This window comes from Sphaerodactylus townsendi, linkage group LG03 (assembly GCF_021028975.2).
Source record: "Sphaerodactylus townsendi isolate TG3544 linkage group LG03, MPM_Stown_v2.3, whole genome shotgun sequence".
Lineage (NCBI taxonomy): Eukaryota > Metazoa > Chordata > Lepidosauria > Squamata > Sphaerodactylidae > Sphaerodactylus > Sphaerodactylus townsendi.
In genome coordinates this window covers 92,290,867-92,311,061 of record NC_059427.1, presented here as the reverse complement: position 1 = coordinate 92,311,061, position 20,195 = coordinate 92,290,867, and the positions used below count along the sequence as shown (strand labels likewise).

Sequence of the window (20,195 nt, the reverse complement as noted above, 5' to 3'; positions counted from 1 at the left end):
AGATGTCTTTTTGCTTCAGTTCTAATAATCCAGTGTTATCTGCATATTTATCCACTTGTCTTTGGAACATTCCTAATTTATCTTCTATCACTTCTATTTTTTCAGTTGTGTCGTTCAGGCCAACATTTATTTGTTTTATTGCACTTTCTGTCTTCTTTATATGTCCCAGTTGTTGTTGTTTTCGACTCTTGAAGTTAATTATCTAGTTTTTAAAATGTTGTTTGAATTGTTGGAAATTAAGTGTGAGTTCTATTAGTTGTTCTCCTGAAGGCGACCTCGGGCATCCTGATTGGGTGATTTCCCAATCCATACTCAGGGAGGCAGGACTAATTTAATGTCACTTCCTGTGTGGGATTGGGATCCCTTTCTGCTCCAGTTAGTTTCCTGCCTGAGCAGGGAGTACAGGGCTTGGCATTAGCTCCAAGCTATTCCTTCTATTTTCTTCCATTTCTTCTCATTACTTCCAATTCTTCCTTCAACTTGTTTTTCCTTCACTCTTCTGTGTTTTTTGTGTGCGCTCTCAGTTTTCCTGTCTCTACCCTCCCAGCTAAGTCCCGCCAATCGGGGCTGCCTCAAAATGGCCGCCACTCGATCCTTCTCCTCTCCTTCTTCTGAAAGCTGACAGCTGCGGAGGGAACGAGGGCAGCCACCTGAGCAGGGTCGTGAGTGCCCGAGGTCTTAGATGCCTCTTCAGAAGCGTTGGTCGCAACGGCGATGACTCATGCAGTCACCGCATCGACATCCCGGCCGGCTGGCAAGAAAGCCGTGTCGAAGGAAAAAAAGGCGGGCGCGAAGAAGAGCGCCAAACGGCAGAAGCGCCGTAGCAGCCAGACGGAGAGCGGGAGCACCAGCGCCCCTGTAAGGGCCGCGGATGGTGAAGCTCCCTGCCCCCCCCCCGAATGCCGAAGAGGTGAAAATGGGGGCGGCCAAGGCTCCAGCCAGCAGGCTGAAAATGTGCCCCACAGGGATTCTGAAACCGCCTCTGAGAGACCAGAGGGGGGGAGAGACCAGTTAAATGCTGCCAATGCCCCATCCCTAACTGATGTCTCTACTTGGGCTTCAGCCTCCCCTGATGCCCTTATGAAAATCTTTGAAAAAACCATCAGACAGGTCATGGACAAACATGACAAAGAAAAACTTTCCAAAAGCAGGGGCAGGCATAGATTCCACCACAGGGAAAGCAGGAGATGAAGATCTAGTTCTTCCTCCCAGTCTATCAGCCCCCAACTCTCCACCTCCAAATTTAGGGACCCCCTCCACATCCCCGGGGATGAAACCAGTGACGGGGAGATTGGGGAGTCATCCAACCATTTTTCTGAGGGGAAGACGCCCCGATTGAGACCAATGAGCAATTCAAAAGGTTCTTTAAACAGGAAAACCTTGCAATGATGTTGGCCAAAACCATTGCCGCCCTTGAATTACAGGACGCGGCAGACGCAGAGGACCCCATGGCAGACTCTGCTTTCAAAAAACCAGTTAAAGGATGCCCCAAAGGGAAAAAGGACATATTTCCCCAGTCTGAGGATACCCCCCAAGCCTTCCCTCTCCCAGAATATTTTGAGAGGAGAATGAGACGAGAGTGGCAAAACTTAGAGGCTAGCAGATCTTGCCCATCCTTCCTTAAAAAAATTGTACGTGCTACCAGAGCACATCCATGCCATGATCCAAACCCCCCTGGTGGATGATCCCATAGTGGCCCTCCAGTCAGGTGGCCTGGTAAATAAGGATGGGGAGGGCTCGCTGAGGGACCCATCTGATAGACGGGCTGAGGTGTTCCTGAAAAGAATACATGATCGCCTGGCGCTTACCATCAGAGCCTTAGCCCCTTCCTCCACCATGGCAAGAGCCGCCATTGTTTGGGCACACAGAATCCTGGCCACCATCCCCCAAGAATTCCAGGGAATCAGAGAGGGGGTGGGGAGAATGCTCACGGTTGTCTCTTATTGGGCAGATTCCACCGACACACTCATGCTAGTCTCACGTATCTTAGGACTAGGTGTGGTAGTCAGAAGACAAGCCTGGCTCCGCCAGTGGCAGGCAAACTTTCATTCCAAACAGGTGGTCGCCTCATACGATTACCACGGCTCTCGCCTTTTCGGCAAAAAACTGGATGCAGTGCTAGTCAAAACCAAAGGCAACAAGAAAACAATGCCTAGATACGTTAGAGCAGAACAGGGCTCATCTGCATTCAAAACATACACTACATTTAGATCACAACGCACACTGGCTAGAGCCCCCAAAGAAGGAAAAAGGTGGCCTGCTCAGAATTCCTCTCACCGGCGTAACTATAGTACCAACTACAATGCCAACAACACAAACAACACTTCCTTTCGTCCTTCCAACTTCCGACAAGCCAGCAGAGGAGGGAAGAACTTCCAACCCGACCGGCAATCAAGATCTTGACCAGACAGAGGTGTCGGTCAGCGGCTGACTCCAATCCTTTCAGAATCAATGGATTGGAAGCCTCATCGACCGATGGACCAGGGAGGTGATCACCACAGGTTACCTCATCGAGTTTCAACACCCTCTGAAACCCGTTTTCGTCAGTTCCCAGTCCACTCAAACCCTGTCAAGAAAATGAGAACTCAAGAGGCCGTTGTACATCTTCTCAAGATTCAGGCCATAGAACCAGTTCCTCCTTCGGAACGTTTTTGCGGTGTATACTCCCACTTCTTTACAGTGCCAAAACGAAACGGGGAGTGGAGAGCCATCTTGAACCCCAGGTATGTAAACAAACACATTTGCCTATGTCGGTTCAAGATGGAGACTCTCAGATCCATAGTGGAATACCTTCGTCCGGGAGATCACCTCACTTCACTGGACCTGACAGAGGCCTACCTTCACGTTCCCATCAATCCCCGCCACAGAGCCTTCCTCAGATTCACAGTAGGCAATCTTCACTTCCAATACAAAGCCCTTCCGTTCGGGTTAGCCACCGCCCCCAGAGTATTCTCGAAGGTCCTCCTAGCCCCTCTGACAGCCCTCAGAGAACAGGGCATTCACGACCACCCCTACCTGGATGACATCCTGGTGAGGTCGACATCCAAACAACAGAATCCCCTGGACTTATCTGTTGTCATCTCCACACTGACGCACCACGGTTTCATAATCAACTTCCGGAAAAGTTCGCTGACTCAGAGTACCAGGATACAGCATCTGGGTGTAATAATAGACACCATTCACAACTCCTTATTCATCCCTCACAACAAAATAACCAAGATTCAAAGAATGGTACACTTATTCCAGACAGCAAAAAGAGCCTCAATTCTACAGCTTGCCAGACTGATGGGACTCTTTATCTCCGTCATAGACATGTTACAATGGGGAAGGTTCCACGCGAGGACCCTACAAAGATTCTTGAGACCATATCAACATCAGATCATGAACAAGCAAGACCTATCGGTAACGCTTTCCAGCCAACTCAAGAACAGCCTGCCATGGTGGGTTCATCACAAAAACCTTTCCATGGGCAAGGTATACCTACACGACAACCAGATCCAGCTTTTCACGGACGCCAGCTTGCGGGGATGGGGAGCATCGTGCCAAGGCCATCTAGCCCAGGGCACCTGGAATGAAGACCAATCTCTACTCCCCATCAACCTCCTGGAGATGAGGGCAATTCGTCTCGCCTTACAATAATTAAAGCCGTTTGTTCGACATCAACATCTCTTGATCCGCACAGACAACGTGGCAGCGAAGGCTCATGTCAACAACCAAGAGGGATCTCGATCGTCATGCCTTCACCAGGAAGCATGCCGGATCCTCTCTTGTGCAGAAATTCACCTAGCATCGTTGACAGCAGAACAAAGGCAGTGGGAATCTGAACATAGAGGCAGACTGGCTCAGCCAACGGACGGTCCTGGAATCGGAATGGAAATTACATCCCTCAATCTTCCAATCGATAACACAGACGTTAGGGATTCCCGTCATCGATCTGTTCGCTTCAGCGGAAAATCATCAACTTCCAAGGTTCTTCACCAGGTACTTCCATCCTCGAGCCCAAAGCACAGATGCCCTGACCTCACAATGGCCAAAGAAACTTCTCTATGCCTTCCCTCCCATTCCCATAATTCCCAAACTCCTGAGAAAGGCACGGAAAGAGAAGATCATCCTAGTGGCACCATGGTGGCCCAGACGGCCGTGGTTTTCCTCCATTCTGCAGCTTTCAACCACCTCCCCTCTACGTCTGCCCACTCCAGTAGACATGCTGTCCCAAGGGCCAATATACCATCCAGACCCCCAATGGTTTTGTCTAACTGCCTGGAAATTGAGCGTGAAACACTAACCAGGAAAGGATACTCCAGGAAAGTCGCAGAAACCATCATGGCATCACGCAGACCCTCTACCATCCGTATATATAACTCCTCTTGGAAGTCTTTCGTACAGTGGTCTAATAACAACGACACCAACCCCATGCGTCCCAAAACACCTCAGATTCTACAATTTCTGCAGGATGGATTCGACAGAGGTCTGAGGAGCTTTACCCTAAGACGACAGGTGGCGGCACTGACTACCGTATGGCCACGCATCCAATGCTTCACTTATTTCCCTCCTTTGATCTCGGTATCTACTGCTTCCTCCGTCTCTGGGTTCCATCTCCTCGTTGTCTCTATTTCAAGCTTTTACTTTGTTGCAGCTTGTTATTTCCTGTCAGATCTTTCTTTATGTTTGTCCTGGTGATTCCCACTTCCTTTGGGGTCTTTCTGCTTCTTGCTGTTTCTAATGATGTCTTTTGTTTATCTTCCGGGATTTTCCCAGATTGTCTCCAGCTACTCTCTGCTTCCACCTTGCTTCTCTCTTTGTTTTAAAGGTGCAGTGACACCCTTTCCAACTTTCTATTCTTTTTCCTTTACTTTTCTTCTCTCCTTATTTTTCCTTCCTTCTTCTTGGCCTAGGCAATCATCTTTTGGTCCACCTTTCTTTTCTTCTATTCCTTATCTGTGATCCTTCCTTTGTCAGAGGTCTCTTTCTAATACCTCTGCCATTTGTTGGAGTAAGATCCTGGGTACAATCCCAGGTAGGGTCACATTACTTCCTGTAAACCAGAATAGAGAATTACCTTCATGGTCTTTCGCAGTCTTTTACCAGCACAATTGTGTATTACGATTCCGCTGTTTCTCTTTGTTTGGATTATTCTTCTTGTACAGAAGGCCAGGACAGCAAAGCTTTCACAAATCCTCACTTCCGCAAGATGGTTTTCACTCTCATCTCGGCACCCTCCACACATCTTAGAGGCATCTTTCACCTCCCGACAGGTATTGGGGAAGCCTCCAAGAGACTGTAGTTTGTACACCAATATCTCTCTTTTAATCCAGGAGAGCTTCCTCTGGTCTAGGTGTTCCCTATCCCTTTTGCAGTTAGTGAGGTTTCCCTCTGCCAGAGAGATGGTCAGCCCTCCTTGCGTCCTGACCCAGAAGCCTCCAGAAGGTCCACATTTTAGATTACCTTCCATCTTCTACATAAGCTTCATGTTTTAGTTTACCCTTCCTTTCTAGGCCTCCTTGAGGCTGCTTCCTGCCTCATTCAGTCTCAGGTGCCTTTTCTTGAGATCTCTTCCCCACTGGTGACAGAAATGAAATTAGTATATGTGCACTCATATACAGTAGAGGTCTGCCTGCATCTGCATGTCTCCGTCTACTGTGGTTGTCGGAGCACTTCTCTCAGATGCAGTCTATACACAGACTCAAGCCTCTTACTTTCTTTGTGCTCACAGTGCTATCCTGAGCAGAATTAAGCGAGCCAAACTTCATTAAAAAGAAGTAGAATTTTCCAACTCTCCATGATGTCATATTGTATGCCTGATAATAATGCATCTGTCTTTGGGATATTTAATTGCCAGGATGAAAAACATCCTTACTGCTGGTATGTTGGCCGGTGCTCTTTTGAAAGACTTTTCATGATTTTTAGTTCTCATCTTTTCAAACATGGTTTATCCTGCATAGGATCTTCTGCATAGGTTATCAACTTACGTGTGCTTAGATTAGATGCAATAATGTTTATAAGAGTATTTCATATATCCGGGGAAATAGGTTCAAAGCATCATAGATTGATTCCAGAGATCCCATATCATATTTTCTGGTTACAACTCCATTCCTAAAACATTTTACATTTCTAAACAGATACTTTTCACAGTTTGTGTTTCAAGGGATAATGGACATGTGATTTAGGGAAAACCTGTAATAAGCAACTGATAACTGTGGGCAGACGGGAAATATGTGTGCAGAAAATACTACAGCAACCTATCATGGAAAAGTAGATTACCCTACACAATGTACATTTTCAAAGCCACGCACTGTATGTTCACACTTTTGCATGCCTGTGCACTGCCTTCTTGCCAGCAAGCCAGAAGCAGTGAAAGAACCAGGACAAAAACCTTGGTAGCTGATGGTTGGTGTGAGGGGCGTATAGATCCACCTCCGGGATCCCCAGGATGTTGCAGATCAGTTGGAAAACTTCCCTGTTCAGCTACCACTTCTCATCCTGAAGTCACTGACGACTGAGCCAGTCTGCCTGACAGTTGGAAAGACCCCATATGTGCTCCGCCCTGAAGAACAAATTGTGTTTCTCGGCCCATAGTAGCAAGATGGAGACTTCCCTGTGGAGAACACTCGATCTGGAACCCCCCTGGCGATTTAGGTATGCCTTGGCTGATATGTTGTCTGTTCTGACAAGGACATGAGAACTTATGATCAGATGACTGAGGGCTAGGAGGGAAAGGTGGATTGCTTCAAGCTCCAAGCAATTGATCGGTAGCCTTGACTCCTGGGATGACCACAGCCCTTGCGCCAGAATTCAGTCCATGGTGGCACCCCAGCCCGTGAGACTCATGTCTGTAAAGATCTTCTTGAAGAATTGAATCCAGTAGGTCTTCCCTTGACAAAGGTTGCTGCGTTTGGTTCACCAGATGAGAGATGCCTTAACTGGGCTGGGAACAACTAAGGACATGTTGACCTTGTGTGCATTTTGAAGCTGGAATGGATTAAGGAAGTGCTGAAGGATCCTGGAATGGAACCTGCCCCACTGAGTGGCCTCAATTTTGGCTATGCGAAACCCCCAGAGGCTCATCAGAGACCTGAGTAATCATTGTCCTGGTCTTGTTGGCCTTCTTGGTTGTGATGAAAATTTTAGTGAAGTGGAGTCTATCAAGACCCCTAGATGTTCTAAGACCTGGGATGAATGCAGAGAGCTTTTGGAGAGGTTAACCAAAAAGCCATGCTCCTGGAGGCAATTGATAGTGGCTTGAGTGTCTCTCAGGACCTTGGGAAATGACGGGGCCCTAATGAGCAAGTCATCCAGATAAGGCTGGAAAGAGGGTCTGCCATGGGCTCCTTGCCCAGCAGCCCAGACATCTCGGCTGCTGGGGAAGAAGAGGGTCTGCCCTCGGCCCCTCTTCCCAGCCCAGCAGCAGGGATGCCAGAGAAACTGGTTTCCCCGCTGTTGGGCTGGAAAGAGGGGCTGCCGTGGGCTCCCCTTCTCACCCAGCAGCCCAGACGCCAGAGAAACTGGTGTCTTGGATGCTGGGGAAGAAGAGGGGATGCCCTTGGCCCCTCTTCCCAGCCGAGCAGCAGGGATGCCAGAGAAACCGGGGTCCCAGCTGTTGGGCTGGAAAGAGGAACTGCTGGGTCTCTCCTTCTCACCCAGCAGTCACCAGAGAAACTGGCATCTTGGCTGCTGTGCTGGGAAGAGGGGCTGCCCTTGGCTCCTCTTCCTGCCCAGCAGCTGGGACACTAGTCATCCTGGCTTCTGGGCTGGGGAGTGGAGCTTACTCATGAGTTTGCAGTGCTCCGCGTGGGGGGGGGGGCGCCCGGAGGGGGGTTTGCCTCCGGGTGCCATTTGGCCCCATACGGCTGCTCCCCTCCCAGTTTGCCTCGGCTCCTGACATCCCAGTGAGTCTGGGAAGGAGTGGCTCCTTTCCCTGGGAGATGGGGTGCGGCGGGCGGCGGGCGGGGCAAATCCAGGGCTGGGACCAGGCCGGACAATGAGACTTGAAGTATGTGTTAAGTGGGCTGGATATAATTGTATGCCAGGCCGGATGTGACCCGTGGGCCTTGAGTTTGACACATGTGCACTATGGAGTTTGTGGAGGAAGCCTTGATTGACATGGTCATGGCCTCATGGGTCTTCCCAGATAACTAGTCAGCCCTGCGATCTGGGCCATATTTATTGGATCTTTTGCCATTCCAAGAGACTAATTCGCTGAACTGGAGCGCTGCAATGGGCGCATGAATGAGTGATACTTGCATGAGGTGAACAGTGTACGCAGGGGTAGTGCACACCTTTTAAAGAAAACCCAGCACCTGTCTGTGTGCTGTGGGCTTAGCCCACTCTGCGTTAACCAGAATCTCAAAGAACTTGGGGAATGAAAAGCCTTTTCCTTGGGGGTGAACTGAGGAAATAATTCCTGGTCTCCTGTGTAGGTAGACCTAATGTCTGGATCACTGACTATCTCCTGCTCCCCAGAGGAATTTTTAACGTTAAGGAATATCAGGGACTTGCTCAGGAGGTAGTGGAAGTCCTTACGCTTGAAGAACCTGCGCAATTTTTCTGTGACTTGCATCTGCCCCTCAGCTTCGTCTTGGGAGAGGAAACTCGCCCTTCTCCTTAGAATTCGCCTCACTATCAGAGGAAGAGGAGATATCCCTGATGGGGCTGACCCTACCCATCTTTATCAGCCAAAGTGATTGTTAGCATTAAGTTGGGCTGATTTTCTTAGTTTTAGCTGTCTAGGATTCTCAGTTTTAGCTGTCCAGGATGGTGCTAGGATTCACTCGTGGATTGCAGGGGTTACCATGGGCACTGGGTGGGCATGCAGGACCTTCCCCTGGTGCTTAAATGCACTGCAGAGTCTCTGTTGCCACTGGAGGAGGCTCTGGAGTGGTAGTGGCCATTTTAGCTTGCCACGCCCTTTTTGGCAAGCTTTTTTGCAGCACAAGATGGTGTCAACAATCCCCGGGCTCCAGAGGCAGAAGCAGCCTGTTCTGGGGACATGCTCTCCTGGCCTGCTGCTTGCCGCACTGCTGGTGTAAGGGACGCACCATCCTCGTCTTCTGAAGGGAACTCTCATCTGAGCTGCTTTCAGCCATTGTGAGGCAGAGTTCTTCGAAGCAACATTTTCTTTGGCCGGGGCCAAGATAGACCTAAGGCTAGGTGCTGCTTAAGCTGGGAAGTCAAAAGCAGACACAGGCAACTGTTGGCTGTAAGCCTCCTGGAGTATCACAGACTAAAAGAGCAAAGGAGAACAAAGGAGAAAATGGAAAAAGGCAAAAGTGAAAAGTGAAAGTACGGCAAGACAGAAGGAAACTAAATACTGTTTCTTCCTTTGAGGAAAAGAAACTGTTCTACTCGGTTCAGAAGAATCCTTCACGGTAAGTGCCCAGCGGTCATTTTAACCCCCACTTTCATTTAGATCTGGAACGACTGGCAGCAAGAGCAAAATGAATTTTGATCGCTGCATTTTAACTGGTACTAATTTTTAGCATTTTATCTTGTTTATCCACTTGTTTGTATTTATGTTGTAAGCCTCCCTGAGCCCTCCTGGGGAGGGCAGTATAAAAGTGGAACAAATAAATAAATATAAATAAAAGAGGGAGAACCTCGAAAAGACATGTTAACAGCATTTGGAACTGGGTTGAACAGCATATGCAAGAGACACACCGATGGGGAACCTAAAACTCTGCATTTATGCGGAAGCACAAATCTATACATACTTACTCATAAGTAACCCCCAATGAGTTTGGTGGGACTTACACTCAGATAATCAGTTGTGTGTATTGTATCTAATGAAACTCAGTGGGGCTTATGTCTAGTTAAACTTAGGTACCATCAGATTTATCAGAGTATAGGATTGCACAATTTTTTTGTAAGTAGAAAGGTTTTGTAGCAGTGAATAATCTTCACTTGGGCTAATACTTGGAAATTATTAGGGATCATGAAAATTCACATGGAGAGGAAATTCTGTTTTCCTCTATGCCCTGGCTGTAGATCTGGTCCCCTCCCCTCCACTGCCAGATTAGGTTCCCCTTCTTCACTGCCAGGTTGGCTTGCCTCTCTGACTTGACAGCTTTTTGCAGCTGACAGCCACCTGTTCACCTTCCTAATCCTGACTGAAGCCAATGTTTGTATGCTATAGTAACCAAAATGCTACCTGAACTCCAGCAATTTGTTGTTGTTTTTTTGTGACATCTCTGCGTGGCCAAATATCACTTTAATAGGGTTACTCCAGTGCTTAATTTTTTTTGAGGTGGGCTTCTGGAGCTCACAGCAAAATTTAGTTTTGCAGTTGAATTACTGCTACCACAAACTAATCCTTCATACCATTTTACTAAAGCTGGGACAAATGTCTGTTGGCATATGAGTAATTATAGGGGTATTTCTGGTTGTTATCACCACAGAAGAAGCCACTGTCTTATTCTAGTCTGACTGCCAAATATCTAATAATTTCATTTTTGCTTTTAGAGGCTCAAATTTAACTGAATGTTGTAGCCACTATAAAAAGCAACTGCTTAGATCTTGAATTCATCCACCCCCATAAAATGACCTAAAGTTATATTTCCATACAGACAAGCAATGCTAAGAACTTCATGCATGTTTATTTTTGTCATGCCAGCATTACAACCTAATGGGAAATGATAAACAAGCCTCTGAGAATTGCTGAGAGACAGTTTCGTATAATTTTGGCTAAAATTCTAGAAACCACAATGAAATTTCTAGGCACCAAGGAAATGTGGTACCTGAGATTTGTCAAGTCCTGTGGTTGTGTACTTATAAGGAATGTATTTATAAGGAAGTGGGCATAAGATTGTAGGTTGAGTATTCTATTTATATATTTTATTATATTATATTTACCATCCTGCCTTTTCCCAGCCTCAGGCTAGGCTCAGGGCAACTCACACATATAATATACGAACAATAATCGATACCAAGTTTTAGTAAATCAAATCATAATAATACTAAGAATCCACAATAAAATAATAATGAACATTAAAACATGAACATCTGATTACATCAGTGATGCCAACTGACAAGTTAAATAATCATGAGGGTACCCACAAGGAATACACTATAGCCTAAAAAATTCTTCCCACCCCCACTGCACAAAACTTTTAATTTATAGCAGTTAGTGGGTGAGAAGGGGGAACAGGACTGGGAGGCCAGTAAGTTGGGGACCATGACTGCCTCAACAAAAGGCCTGGTGGAACATCTCTATCTTGCTTGCCCTGTGGAACTAAGATACTGCAGTGTCTGGTGTCCTGGTGTCAGATAATAGGAAGTTCCACCAGGCTGGGGCCAGGGACAAAAAAGAGGGCACTGTGAGAAGATGTGGTCACAAAGATAGGAAAGCCCCACACTGCTCAAGGCCTTATAGATTAATAACAAAATCTTGAACAAGATCTGTAATCAACAGTAACCAGTGCAGTTGGCGGAGTGCAAGTTGAATATATGCTCTTACCAGAGCTCCAATAAGAGCCCTCACCGCTTCATTCTGGACCAATTGTAATTTCTGAATCTGTCTCAAAGGCAGGCCAGTGTAGAGCAAGTTATACTAATCCAACTTGGAGAGGACTGTTGCATGGGTCACTGTGGCAAGGTCCAAATGGAACAGGTAAGGGGCTTACTGCCTTGCCTGCCGAAGATGGAAAAGGCTGTATGTGTGATCTGAAAGGACTCCAGAAACATACCCAAGCTTTGATAGAAGAGGCAGGTGTTAAAGTTACTCTATCCAATTTTGGCAGTTGAACCCCCCATCCTCCCCCTATCAACAGGACCTCCATCTTCAATGGATGTTTCAGCTTGCTTTTTCTCAACCATTCCACCATAGCCTCCAAACACTTAGCCAAAATAGTGGGTAGTGGCCAGCTGGCTCTCCATCAACAGAAAAAGCTGGGTGTCATCAGCATATTGATGGCAACCCAAAGCTCTGGACCAGCAGTGCCAGGGGTCACTTGTAGATGTTAAATAATATTGGAGAGAGGATTGTCCCCTGTATTACGAAGCAAAGAGAACCTCCCTAAATGTCACCTGCTGTCCCCGATTCTGGAAAAACAAGGTCAACCATTGTAAGATCGTATTCTGAACTCCAGTAATGGGGCAATGGGACAGAAGACCATAACTGACCATGTCAAATCCTGCTATGAGATCTAAAACCAACAGCAGTGCTGACCCACCCCAGTCCAACTGGAGACAGAGCTTGTCTTTGATGGAGACCAGCATGGCCAGGCCAGAAGCTAGACTGGAATGGGTCCAGAGCTGATGTATCATCCCAAAACACTTGCAGTTGCTTCACCACTGCTCTCTCAACTACCTTACCCCAAAATGATACATTTGAAACTGGGCGGTAGTTGACTGAAAAGGATCTGGAGAAGGTTTCTATAAGAGTAGTCATACTCTTATAGTATCTCTATACCTCTTTTAGTATCTAATGTTAGATTTCACTATTATCAGATGGTATATACTTATTGCCTGAAGTACTAAAACAACACAGCAAGTTGCATGTATAGCTTATTTTATATTTGTTTATCAGAATAAAGGAGGAAATGTATTTAAACTGCTGTGTAATTCAGCATGAAAAATTGACTGTCTCTGAGAAATGTAGTAGAAATTACTTTGCTTCCAAGTCCAGCCGGCACTTGGATCCCTGGTATAATAAAAATTCCAAAGGATTTAGTTTGCCCACTTCTTGGCCTCCAAAACCCAAGAAATTTCCTCCCTGTTCTTTTAAAGTGGTAAAACAGAGTTTTCAACAAAAAAAAAATCAGACTGGCTTTACTGGCATCTTTCTCTGAAGTTGTTGGCTTATTGTAACTGGAAAAATGCAGAGAATGCATAGAACTAGATCCCACATTCTGAGGGTACAAGGATTGTGGATCTTTCCCACCTATATCCTTTTTTGACACTGGAAAAGTTGATTCCTAGGCTTATGAAACCTACATGGACTAAATTCTGTGTGGTTCAGGAAGCTGCACTGAGGAAGAAGAGAGACAGATCTTCATCATCTTTTATCTATCAACATCTCCACTGTTAGAAGGGGGGGGGGATGTTGCCGCCTTTTATCTCCACAGTGCAGTTCCCCTATCCACAGTTCTGTTCCTCTGTAAGGATCCAGCATCCCAGAAATTGACTTTGGTGGGCAGACGGACACAAGGTAAAGATCCACATACCAGCTTCCAGTTCTTGACAGTGTGCAGTTGACACCTATGCCTGCTGTCAGGAGCCTGGGTGTGATTCTGGACACCTCCTTTACTACGGAGGCAGAGGTCATACATGTAGCTAGACTGGAGTTTTTGCATCTACATCAGGCTAAGCAGTTGGTGCCCTTCCTGTCTCATCCCAACTTAGGCAATGTGATCCATGCAACAGTCACTTCCAGATTAGACTACTGTAATTCAGTCTGTTCAGGGCTACCTTTGAAACTGATCCAGAAACTTCTGCTGGTTCAGAATGCAGTCAGTGCTCTGTCAGCTGCATTGGCTCCATGTGGAGAACCAAATCAGGTTCAAGGCCCTAAATGGTGTGGCGACTGCAAGATGGCCTCTCCCAATATGTCCCTTGGAGAACATTGTGCTCAGCAAGTAACAACCTATTGGTGACCCCCAGCCCCAAATCTGTCAGGCTGTCTTTGACCACTGGCCTAGTGGAACATTCTTTCCAATAAGATCTGGTCCCTGAAGAAAGAGATGTTCCACCAGGCCTATGGTTGAGGCAGTCATAGTGTTACTTTAACTGGTCTCTCTCGTTCCTTTCCTTTCTTTTCTTCATTTTTGTTTTTCTCTGCATTGTTTTCTTTTCTTTTTGGTTTTATTTAGTTAGTTCTTACTGTGTTCTTGTACAAGAAAAAATATTTCAGTACACATTAAGTAAGCTATTCCGTATCTGTGTGTTGCCTCTGACTCATGACGACTCTGTGAATCAGTGTCCTACACAGTGTCCTGTCATTAACACCCTCAGTCAATCTATCTCATTTTGGGGCCTCCTCTTTTCCTCCAGCCTTCAATCTTTCCTTGCATTATTGCCTTTTCTGGTTACGCCTGTCTTCTTATTATGTGACTAAAGTATAGCAGTCCCAGTTTAATCATTTTAGCTTCTAGGGACATTTCAGGTTTGATTTGATCTAGAACCAAGTTATTTGAGTTTTATTTGTTTCTTGGTGATCTATGGTAACACTTTTTTCCAATACCACATTTCAAAGGAATCTGCATTCTTCCTGTCAGCTTTCTTCATTGTCCAGCTTTCACACCCATACATACTAATAAGGAATACTAGGGCACGAAATAGCTTGATTTTGGTTGCCAATGACACATTGTTATACTTAAGAATTTTTTCTTGCACCTTCATGACTGTTCTTCCTAGTCTCAATCTCCTTCTGATTTCTTGGTTGCAGTCTCCCTTTTAGTTGCTGATGGAACCAAGGAATAGACCTCCTTCAACCATTTCAGTTTCCTCATTGCCCACCCTAAAGCTCAGTAATTCTCCAGTAGTCATTACTTTTGTCTTCTTGATTGATTGATTGATTGATTGATTGATTGATTGATTGATTGATTGATTGATTACCACTCTTCCTTAAAAGATTCAGGGTTTCCATCATCCAGTACAATACATAAAATCATAAATACATGAAAATTGCACTGTAAACTATTAATTAAATTTAAAATATCTCAACTTAAATTCCCTCAGGCATCATTTCATTTTGTACATGAGTCCCACCTTCTGTTATAACCTTACTAATTGGACTCCTGCAGAGGTACCAGGGAAAACTAAAAAATAAAAGGAAGGGGAAGAAAAGGAAGGATATTTATGAAAGGGGGGAAAGAAAATGGGAAATAGGAGGGTAAAAGCAAGGAAAGAGTGTGGGTAGTGGGCCTATTGATATATCGCTGTAGCTGGTTCAAATGTATGCCTGGTGGAACAGCTCTGTCTTACAGGCCCCATGGAATTGTAGTAAATCCCTCAGGGCTCTGGTCTCCCAGGCAGAGCTTTATACCAGGCAGGAGCCAGGACTGAGAAGGCCCTGGCCCTGGTCGTGGCTAGACAGACTTCTCTTGGGTCAGGGCTCATCGTTTACGGCTTTAAAGGTTAACACCAGAACCTTGGACTTAACTCTAACTCCACCTGGAGCCAATGCAGCTGGCGCAGCAGAGCTTGAATATGTGTGTGCCAGGATCCCACAAGGACCTGCGCTGCTGCATTATGAACCAGTTGGAGCTTCTGGATCAGGCCTAAGGGTAGTCCTGTGTGGAATGAGTTACAGTAATCTAATCGAGAGGTGACTGTTGCATGGATCACTGTGACTGGATCAGCCTAGGACAGATAAGGTGCCACCTGTTTTGCATGGCATAGATAATAAAAATTTGTGCGAGCAATGTGCGTTACCTGGACCTCCATTGATAAGGAGGCACCCAGGTATATATCTAGGCTCTTCATGGTTTGCACAGTGTTGAGTTGCACATCGTCCAAAACCAACAATTGACAAACCTGTCCACCCCCTGCCTAGCAAGCCTCCGTCTTTATTGGATTCAGTTTCAATCTACTCTCTTCACCATTCCTCCACAGCTCCCAGGCAACTGGCCAGAGTATCTGGAGTGGAGTCCGCATGACCATCCATTAACAGATATAGCTGGGTGATCAACTGTAGTGTTTCTTTGGCACTTTCTTCTTTAACTTTCAGCAGTAATAATTTCAAGTCGTTGTTGATTTCTACCTGTAATGTAGTATCACCGACATATCTCAAATTGTTAATGTTTCCGTCACCAATTTTCACTCCACCTTCATCTAAATCTGATCCAGCTTTCCTTATGGTAAGTTCCGCATACACATTGAAGAAACAGGGAGATAAAATACTTCCTTGTTTAAGATTGTTGCCAATATGGTTTAATAAACCATTCTGTTTCTCCATATTCTTTCTTAACAATAGCCTCTTGTCTGGAGTACAGGTTGCAAAACAAAACAAACAGATTCTGTGTCCCACCCATTTCCTTTAAAGCTAACAAGAACTTTTCATGATCTGTAAAGTCAAAAGTTTTGCTGTATTCTGATTTTCTTCTGAAATTCTCTCATCCGCCCCAGTAACCAACATAAATTTCAATATGATCTCTAGTGCCTCCTTTTCTGAATCCAGTTTGAACATCAGGCATTTCTCATTCCATATACAGTCTTTATTGTAAGATTTTGAGCATCACTTTATTCATGTAAGCAATTAATGTGATGGTCCAATTGTTGCTGCAGTCTTTGATGTCTCCTTTTTTGGAACTGGAATGTAAACTGAGCATTTCCAGGCAGCGGGCCATTGTTTTGTTTTCCATATTTATTGGCACATTCTTGTCAAGATTTTAATGGATCCCCATTTTTGTGGCTCGCAAGAGCTCTACTTCATATCACATCTGCTCTTTGTGATTTGTTTTCCTCAATTCCTTTTTGTGCAGCTTTCACTTACCTTTCAAAAATTGTAAATTCTTCTTCAAAAGATTTTTCTTGGAAGGAATGTACACTCCTTTTATCTCTTACATGGAGTTATTCAATGTATTGTTCCTTCCTTTTCTTTGTTTTGTCCAGTTCAGTTAATATATTTCTATGTTGATGTTTCAGCATGTACTTTAAAACTGTTTTAAAACTGTGTTTTAAAGTTCCCTTAGATTTCTTGGATCTTGTGAAACAGATCTGTTGTTTTATTCCTTTTGTTGTTGTTCTGTTTCTTTACACTGGTTATTATAATTGTTTCTGTGTGCAGGTTTCTGGAATTATACATTTAGATTTTGCATTTAGATTTTTTATACTGTTTCTATCATCTCTTCTTTTTGTTTCTCTTTAGCCATTTTAAGAGTTTCTTCAGTCGTCCATTGTCTTTTAATTTCTTTTGTCTACAGGAATAGTCTTTGTACAGACTTTCTTGATAATACCTTTAAATAGTTCTTTTGGTTCACATTCACTTGAACTTAGTAATGCAAATTTGTTCTTTACATGGTCTTTAAACTTTTCAGAATATTGTATGTTGGCACTATGAATGCTCTGGTATTTTTCTTCAGCTTTAGTCTTATTTTCAATATTAATATTTCATTCCAATCACCTATTATCAGCACATCTTGTTTAGGTCAGTTTCTTCCTGGACACTTGCATAAAAGCTTTCAATTTATTCCTTATCGGCATCAGGGGCTGGGGCATACATTTGAATTATAGTTATATTGATAGGTTTTCCTTAAAGTCTGATTGATATTATTTGGACAGATTTTGCATTCTAACTCCTGACTGCCTGTGCTACATCACCTTCCTATTATATGTATCCAACAGCTTTGGATTTCCTTTTGCATCCACTCAAATCCACAACTGAGTGTCTTTTTGGCTTTAGTCCAGTTACATCCCTATACTAGCACTACTCACATTTGTCCTCCACTCTTGTCTTCAAACCTGGGGGTACCATCTTCCAGCACTATTTTTTTTTCCATTTTGGAATAACTTATAGGGTTTTCAAGGTAGGGGTTGCTCAGAAGAAGCTCACCATTTCCTTCTTACGTGCAGTACTAACCAGAGTTAGCTGTAGTAGCACCACTGTTGTCTACGAAAGATCCTCTGCCAGTTTCACCTCCCACAACTGCTGCTGCCCAGTAACAACCCTTCAAGGATTCTCCTGTCCCCACCAACATTGGAACTGTCTGCTATCTTCTGCTGATATGGCCATTGATCCCTGAAGGGGATAGACTCAAGTCTGGTGTCTCAGCTGTGACCATTCCATCATGAGTGACTTTTCTAGGCGTTTTACCTCTTAATAGAGTCTAGACTGCTTATGGTATTGCTTCCAGCTTCAGCAACACAAGCAAGCCCCCTTACCATGTTAAAGCGTGCTTTCAAAAGCAGAAAAATATTCCATAGGTACTTTTAATGTATTTTTCTCTTTTGCTTCTATGTTGGAGAGTTGAAGGTCCAGGTATGATAATATAAAAGTCCAAATGATCATTTTTTCTCATAGCTAGTTCTGATAGTTTGATTCATTTTTTGCTATAAACAGATGAAAGTCATTGACAGAAATCTATAGGGAATTAGATGGTAGATAAATCCTCTTTTACCCCTTTTATGCCACAATAAAGGCTGTTAGGCTTTAAGGTGCCATAATCCTATTTGTGTTTGCTGCAACAGAAGAGAACATGCTGCTAGTGGAATTTGCCACTCTAAATTGCCTCTAAATTTCCCCTCATATTTATCTCTAATAGAATCACGGGCCTGAAGATCCAGTCCAAATTTTGTTGGGATGGAAACCTTTTTGTAAAATACTTATAAGCAGTAAAGCCTGAGTAGCAGTGAGCTTTTGAAATCCTGTAAACTGTTATTTGAATGAATAGCACTCTAAGTCTTTGTCTGATAGCAGTTCTGGGGATGATATTCTAGGTTATTACCTCTTCTCTCTTTCAACAAGTAGATTGATCCATGTTGTTAAGACGTACTTATGATCCCTGATTATATCACGGAACTGAAGCACAAGCCTGTTGGGTGTAGTAAGAATTTAGCCTAGTACTTGGGACATCTGGCTTTAAACTCCTGCTCTGCCCTTGGAACTCACTGGATGACCATGCCCCAGTTGCTTTTTCTCAGTTTAAGATGCCTAAAAGGGTACTTGTAAGATTAAAATGTTGGCCGTCAAATTTGTATCTCACCACAAGCTTCTCGCTGAAACAGCAAGAATAAAAAGCATAAGATGATTGTCTCAACCTCTCATCACTCTGCATGCTGTTGTTGGACTTCCTTCCTTCCTGAGCACGTACTGCTTTCACCATTTTACCACTACTGTCAGTGGTTAATATGCAATTGATTCTTCATTCCGCATCATAATTATACCATTTAAGAGAGAGTATTTTCTTGGCTAATATGGAGAAATTGTATGCTTATATTTTTAGTTGGAGAGTATAGCAAAGTTCATTCTCTCTCATGGAATGTACACTAAAATCTAAGTATTTATATTTGCTGTTTTTTGTTTTCAATTATAGGGCAGCACAATTATCTCTGTGCTGGCAGGAATGATTGCATTATTGACAAAATTCGCAGGAAGAACTGCCCTGCTTGCCGCTACCGGAAATGTCTTCAAGCCGGCATGAACCTAGAAGGTAAAGAAATGCAATTTTAATTATAGTCTTCCTATAAAATATTATGCTTGTACAAATCTTTTTTTTTTTTTTTTGCTTATCTCTTCCCTGCCCTTGAGCACCAGATGCTTTCTATTTGGGTGGGGTTTCTTTCAGTAGATACTCAAGGAAATGCTTAGATATTGAATTAGTTTGAATGCAGATTTATTCTTATTTTATGATATTTCATTAAGTAGATTACAGTTGATGAAAATAATTCTGTGAGACTTCAAAGACCCCCAATGAAGAATTTGAGAAAAGGCAAACAAAAAAATTGTCCAAGACACAACAAACCATAATGCAGAAAGTGGGTTACAGAAGTTTGAAAATCTGATACAGCTGAGTTTTCGTAATCTACAAGTATCAGATTTCAGACCTCTGCATAGAAACCCGGGCAATTACTCCCTTATTTGACTGCTTGTGACTCAGCCAGGTCAATGACTGAGAATACATGCTAGAGGATGATTCTTGACAAATGTATTTTCTTTTATGTACACTGAGAGCATATGCACCGGAGACAAATTCCTTGTGTGTCCAATCACACTTGGCCAATAAAGATTCTATTCTATTCTATTCTATGAGTGAGTGTAGGTGTTTGCAAACCAGGAGCTGCTGTCTTCTTGCTGGTGCCATTGCTCTGATATGCTGCACACATTGGTACTGACCATTGGGTGACATCAGTCTGCCTCCAGTTGTTTTCTCCTGTAGGATTGTTACTGGTGGAGGAATGCAATCATGGAGCCGCTGTTACTGGAGTGAGTGAATGAATGAGAAGGGCAGAGCTTTACCAGCTACATGAATGGATATGTTTAGTTGGTGCCTTCAGTTCACTTCCTGGAGTGTTCTTGTGAACCCCACTTTTGAGAAACGCTGGTTTAGAGCGCTTTTGAAATGTGGAATGTGCTTTTATCCAGCAGGAGAGGAACAGGCTGAAAATTTGCTGTGAATGTTTTATGCAGAAGGCCTGATGGGCAAACAACTGAAATAGTTGGCTGCTTGTGCTGTTGTATAGCAGTGTCAGTGAACCATATGTTTTGTGTTTGCTATTATTCTAACACGAAAGAATTTTCTCCAAACTGTTACATTTTTTCTCTC

At 44.1% G+C, this 20,195-nt stretch overlaps 1 protein-coding gene across 1 annotated transcript in view; it reads left to right on the top strand.

Moving 5' to 3' along the window:
- NR3C1 (nuclear receptor subfamily 3 group C member 1) overlaps window positions 1-20,195 on the top strand; it is a 97,458-nt gene that overhangs the window by 54,701 nt on the left and 22,562 nt on the right. Inside the window, exon 4 of the mRNA XM_048491415.1 lies at window positions 18,966-19,082. Coding sequence (XP_048347372.1) covers window positions 18,966-19,082 — 117 coding nt within the window. The remainder of the gene's footprint in view (window positions 1-18,965; window positions 19,083-20,195) is intronic.